Source organism: Octodon degus, unplaced genomic scaffold (assembly GCF_000260255.1).
Source record: "Octodon degus isolate 3935 unplaced genomic scaffold, OctDeg1.0 scaffold00294, whole genome shotgun sequence".
Lineage (NCBI taxonomy): Eukaryota > Metazoa > Chordata > Mammalia > Rodentia > Octodontidae > Octodon > Octodon degus.
Genome location: NW_004524870.1, coordinates 681584 through 687457, shown reverse-complemented (window position 1 = coordinate 687457; position 5874 = coordinate 681584). Strand labels below are relative to the sequence as shown.

Below are 5874 nucleotides of genomic sequence, written 5' to 3'. Positions count from 1 at the left end.
TTACATGATCTATACAAACATAATATAAAGAACAGTAAATTGGTCTATTTTGTTTTCTCCTAATAGAAAATTATAGTGTATTCTAAAGATGGTTATGCTGGCAGTTCACCTATGCTGTTCATTACTTTTATTCTACTCTTACAAATTGTCTACTTTCAGTGTATAATAAATTCCTTTTAGTTGGTTCATTTTGGATATTGGCATGTTTACCTGCATAACTCATTTTCATTTGTTTAATTGGCTGAAAGTCATTTATTAATCACATTTTGTACCACAATAAGATTCATAAGAATTTTATAAAGTTTCTGCTTCTTACCTAAGGTATTAGCTCTTTATTCTTAGTTCCAGTGTTAGAGTTAAAGCAGTCACCAAATGTGAGCAAAGACTTATCACCATATCAAAAATTTAAAGTTGAAATAATTTCAAATATGTAGAATTATTAAATTAACTGGTTTGGATCTAAGGATGTTAAAACAAGGCAATCTTGACATTGTACAAGAATCCTGCAAATTAACTGGCATACCTGCCTAACACTATCCATTATTCTGATGGGTAGTAAAATCTAGACATTTTTCTTTTATCAGTGTTATGAAAAATTACATAAGGCATGGTAATCAAAGGTAACACCTTCAATTTTTTATTAAAGTTCAAAAGTTTAGCAGAATTGAGGCTTGAAAAAGTTCAGTTTTACAATAAAAGTGCCACATAGAGACTTTCAAAATGGAATTCATTCCTGTGGAAATGAGAAATATTTACCTTTTTATAAAAAGAAAAGGCAAGTTAAAGCATTTTTTAATAAATTGGCTTTCAGAGTGTGTAGTGGCACACCCCAATGTTCTCAGAACTCTGAAAGGCTAAGGCATAAGAATGTAAAGGTTGAACAACTTAGCTCTGGGCAATACCTCGTGTTGAAATAGAATACTGAAAAAAGGGGTGCAAATTGGCACAAATGTCCCAGGTTTGAATCACTCTACCAAGCTGCCAAAATTAAATTAATTTTATTAAGTTTTTTATATTTAACTTTCATTTTACTTTATAGCATTGCCTTTTTGTTGGGCAAACTACTTAATCACTCCTACATTTTTTATCAGCATTGTTAAGAATGGCATTTTATTTTCTTCTTATTACAATATATTCTCTTTGTGCCTTTTATTATCCCATGTACTAGATATTGATTACAGGCACATCTCTCTAATGCATAACTTCTTGATGTGTTTGTACCCAGTTCAGAATTCTACATCTGACCCTGGAGCACACATGTGCACTGTGGACATTTATTAGTGATGTCACATAATATGATGAAACTTATTTTGGAAGTTAATAAGTGCAGAGTATAGAAAACACAGCAATGTATTTGCAAATGCAAGTGGTACTCCACATTTATTATTCTTTATTGGCTTTTTGGCTTCACTCTTGTCAGAATCATTTTTGTACAAATATACAAACTATATTGATATGATTTATTTATTTTCTGTAGGTAAAATTGCTTTTTATTTGAATTGAAAATGGATTTCTCCAGTACAAATTCTAATGTTTCTGTCTTCTCTTGTGTGAATCTCTGAAATGCTCTATCTCATCTCTTCCTTTCTTATCTCCTTATTCATTTCCTACAGAGCACAGTCATATTTGTTACTTGAATACTGTTATTGTGTTTCCGCATGTAAAATTGTGGCCTTCCTGCATGGGATAAAGTCCAGCCCTCATCTATTCTCTCTTTCTCTCTCTCTCTCTCTCTCTCTCTCTCTCTCTCTCTCTCTCTGTTGACTCAGCCCACCTTTGGGGGCAGGGCTGGCATGGTGTGTGATGCCTGGGATGGAACCGTGGTCCCCTGCAATTGCCTAAGCTTGCCCAAGCAGGTGCTTTAAGCTATCTAGCCAGCCCCATTCATTTTCTCTTATTGTGTAGCATTGCCCTTAGTGTTCATGTTGCTCTGCCTCAATAAGCCATCCTATGCTTTAAACCTGTCATGTTGGCGTGGCCTGTCCTTGACTGCTTCCTTCATGATTGTTTTTCCTGATACAGTGTTCCACCTCTTTGGCTTGACCTGTCATTGAATGATGTTTTTCATATTTTCGCCTTCTCAACCCTGGATCATCTTTCTTTTATATTCTTTCTATTGTCTGTCTCTTGTCACTAACAGTGTAAAATAATAACCAGTAGGGAGTAAATTCTTTCAAATAATGTGTCATACGATTAGCTTTCCACTAAGGAGAGACCCCATACAATAGAAAGAACAACTAGGAAAGTTAATATACACAAAGTTCAAAGTTACAGCAGTGCTCAGGGCATCTCTTCAGCTATAAAATAAGAAATTTAGAAACTAACAAAGGACTGTGATGCCTCACTGCCTGTCAATATTTAACATCTCTCAAAATATGATTCAGGGCATCGTACTGAAAAGAACAACATGGAAGCTAACAAACAATAAAGTACTGCTTAGCATGTTCCTTGAATATCCATGGATGCTTTTGGTCTATCTCTTTTTTTGGCTCAGGTGAAAAGTTGCGTTGTTTTTGTGGGGTCTTCCTTATCTTTCATAGGTGATAGTTAACCATACATCTAGGCAAGTGCAACCTAAAAATACACACAAAATACAACTATTACTCATTATCTCTTCTGGTACCACCCTTTTCCAAAGCACTTTCACCACACAGATGTATTTTTCAGAGTAATTCTTGATGAATATTTCTTCTACTTTTATTCCACTTCACTATATTCTACATTGTGAACAGCACTTTAAGTCCTTTATATGAAAATTCATATTTTCACTTATAGTGTTCAGGTGTCTCTCTCATCTCACTAAGAACATAATGCTTTCTGACATTAACCTTCTGTCTATGCCCAAGGAATACCAACCCCCTTCTTGTCTTTAAATTTACTGAGACTCTCTTCACTTCAAATTGCTTCACTTAACATTTCTTCCTGGAGTTCTTTTCTCCTCCATCAATTTCCACTTTTTTTTGTTGCTTCATTACTTTTATATTTAATGAACGATGTTTGACAACAGATACTCATATAAATGTGTTCTAAAATATTTATTAAAATAATAGTAGAGAATTTATTTTAGATATGTGGGCTAGCATAGACAACAAGACCATGCTTATTAGAAGGCTTAGGATGAAATGTTCCAAAGCTCTTTCAAATGTACCATAAGAAGTCTGCATCTTGTACAGCAATTAACCACTAAGAAGAATATATGCAGTGTATTATTTGTTGAAACTGTACTTTCGATTTGATTTGAAACTGCCTCATTGCTATATCTTTTATCAATAAAACTTTGAAAAGAAAAAAAAGAAGCTTTTCTGTTTCTATAAATCTTTACTTCTCTTCCTCTTCTTCCTCCTTCTCCTCCTTACACTCCTCTTCTTCTTACTCTTTCTTTTGGTCCTTATCATCTCCTCAGCTTGATCAAGAAGTAAAATAAGATGTTCTAAGGTGATTGCCTAACTTATAGTAAATGATCAGTTATTATCAGTTTAGCATCATTCTCTCCTAACATTTGTAACTATTTGCATGTTTCATTCAGTTTCTTTGTAAATGGAACAAAATGCCGGTCACATGGGGCTGGTAAGATAGCTCAGCAGACTAAGTGCCTGCTTCGGCAGGCACAGGGGCTGTTGTTCGATCCCTGGCCCCACAGGACACAATGGTCCCACACCTGGGCGTGCTGAGCCAGCAATTGAGACCCAGTGGTGGCACATACTTGTAATCCCAGCACTGTGGAGGCTAAAAGCAGGAAGATTTCTATGAGTCCAAACTACATAGTGAGACCTTGTACCAAATATTAAAAAAAAAAAAATTCCAGTCACCTACAACTTAAAGGTTAGCTTTATTTTGGCTCAAGTTTTATAAGTTTCAGTCCCTTCACCATCCGTGCCTCCAGACAGAAGTTGATTGGAAAGTCCCAAACAGAGGGAAGAAGCTCACCTCATGGCAGATAGGAAGCAGAGAGACAAATCCTTCCAGGTCATCAACTTAGTGACCTACTCCTTCCACCCATCTCCTACAGCTAACAGCAAGTCAGGTATAATGTCCTGCACTCCAGTCATTTTCGCAAAGCGCCATGAAAGACATCTCCTAGGGACTCCTAGGAGACATCTAGATATAAACAGTGACAGTGTACATAGTTACATTGGGTTGTGTATTACACACATATTAGTTTTCCTACTAGAAATTTCATTGCAAAAGTTTTCCAAGAAATAGGCTTGCAAAGGGAGAATGATTTTGATTCTATATGCACAATAGCATGCCCCAGAAAAAGCATAATTTGACTATTCCCCTCTCATTGTAAATTCTTTGGCTTCAACTCTCTTTGTTGATTACATTGCATATTCACTTCAATAGTATATCCTCTTTTTGCATTAAAATTCACCTGAATATTACATTCTCTTTTTGAATTAAAATATTTTCTTCATATCAGTTCATTTGGGGGAGTTAGTGACAACTCTGGACTTTTAATCATTGATGTACATATATATTGCATGGATTTGTGGTTCTGCAATATAAAATATACTTCCTACTACTACTTAGGCTCCATTTAGTGAAATGCATAAAATTGTCTTAGAAAAGGTAAATATCTGATCAGTGCTCCATTAATCAAGAGCAGTCTTATTAATGATTTCATAATTAGCATCAAAACAAATATGGCTTTTGGTGTTGAACTGGTATTCATAGATAAAAGGAAACATGCACACACTCTTTGGAATTGATGTAGGAAGATACATTAGTGTGTTCATAAAAGTGTTAAAGCCACCAAAAAAATTAAAATTTTATTTCAGCTCAAAACTTCTGCACCTGTTTGATTAGTTGGCAAATGTATGTATTGTTGTTCAGGAGTCAAGGTTAACAAAAGATTTAGTTACTGTTAACTATTCTGCAGAGACTCATGCCAGCCTTGAAAATGAATACATCTGATGATAATCAAATGATCCAAATGTAGTGAAAATCAGTTATAGAAACAAGAGAAATGAATAAATCTCATTTACATTGAATCTGTCTCTTTCATCAGATATGCTGTTAAACTGATTAGATCAAGGCTGGTAAAAACTCAGATGGCAAATAAGAAAACCACTCTGATCATTATCTTTTCTAACTTTCAGTATAAAGAACGTGACTCCGAAGGTAGGAGACCCTGAGACCCGCAAAGCTATTCGCCGTGCCTTCGACGTGTGGCAGAATGTAACTCCTCTAACGTTTGAAGAAGTTCCCTACAGTGAATTAGAAAATGGCAAGCGAGATGTAGATATAACCATCATTTTTGCATCTGGATTTCATGGAGACAGTTCTCCCTTTGATGGGGAGGGAGGATTTTTGGCGCACGCCTATTTCCCTGGACCGGGAATCGGAGGGGACACTCATTTCGACTCTGATGAGCCATGGACTCTAGGAAACCCTAATCATGATGGTAAGTACAGCACTTCATTCCAATGTACAAAGACCTATTTTTACTTTGAGAATCTCTTTGAGATTTATGAATCTGCAGTCTTATGGAATCAAACATTCTAAACATATATAAGGCTCTTTATGTTTGAGGATAAATTTATATTTCACTAGATAATGTAGTTGTAAATGTGTTCTTTTAATTAATGGTCAGAACTTTACACTGCTTAAAGACAATTTTGATTTCTACAAAATATCAACTTAAAAGATTTTTTTATTCAAGAAAGTCTTCTGTTCTGTGCTTTATTAGTGTTTCCATTTGCAATTTAATATTTGTTGTTTGGTTTTTACTGTAATTTTGTTAGATTACCACCATTCTAGTCTACTAATTTTTATTCCTATCACTTATCTGCTTAATTTATTTTTCAATCTTCTATGTATATGTGATTTATTATCTATATATCTTTACTGGGGCCAGGGAGATGGCTCAGTAGA

General features: G+C 35.0%; 1 protein-coding gene across 1 annotated transcript in view; it reads left to right on the top strand.

Moving 5' to 3' along the window:
* Mmp16 (matrix metallopeptidase 16) overlaps window positions 1–5874 on the top strand; it is a 280573-nt gene that overhangs the window by 142073 nt on the left and 132626 nt on the right. Inside the window, exon 4 of the mRNA XM_004647205.2 lies at window positions 5100–5404. Within this exon, the coding sequence (XP_004647262.1) occupies window positions 5100–5404 (305 nt within the window). The remainder of the gene's footprint in view (window positions 1–5099; window positions 5405–5874) is intronic.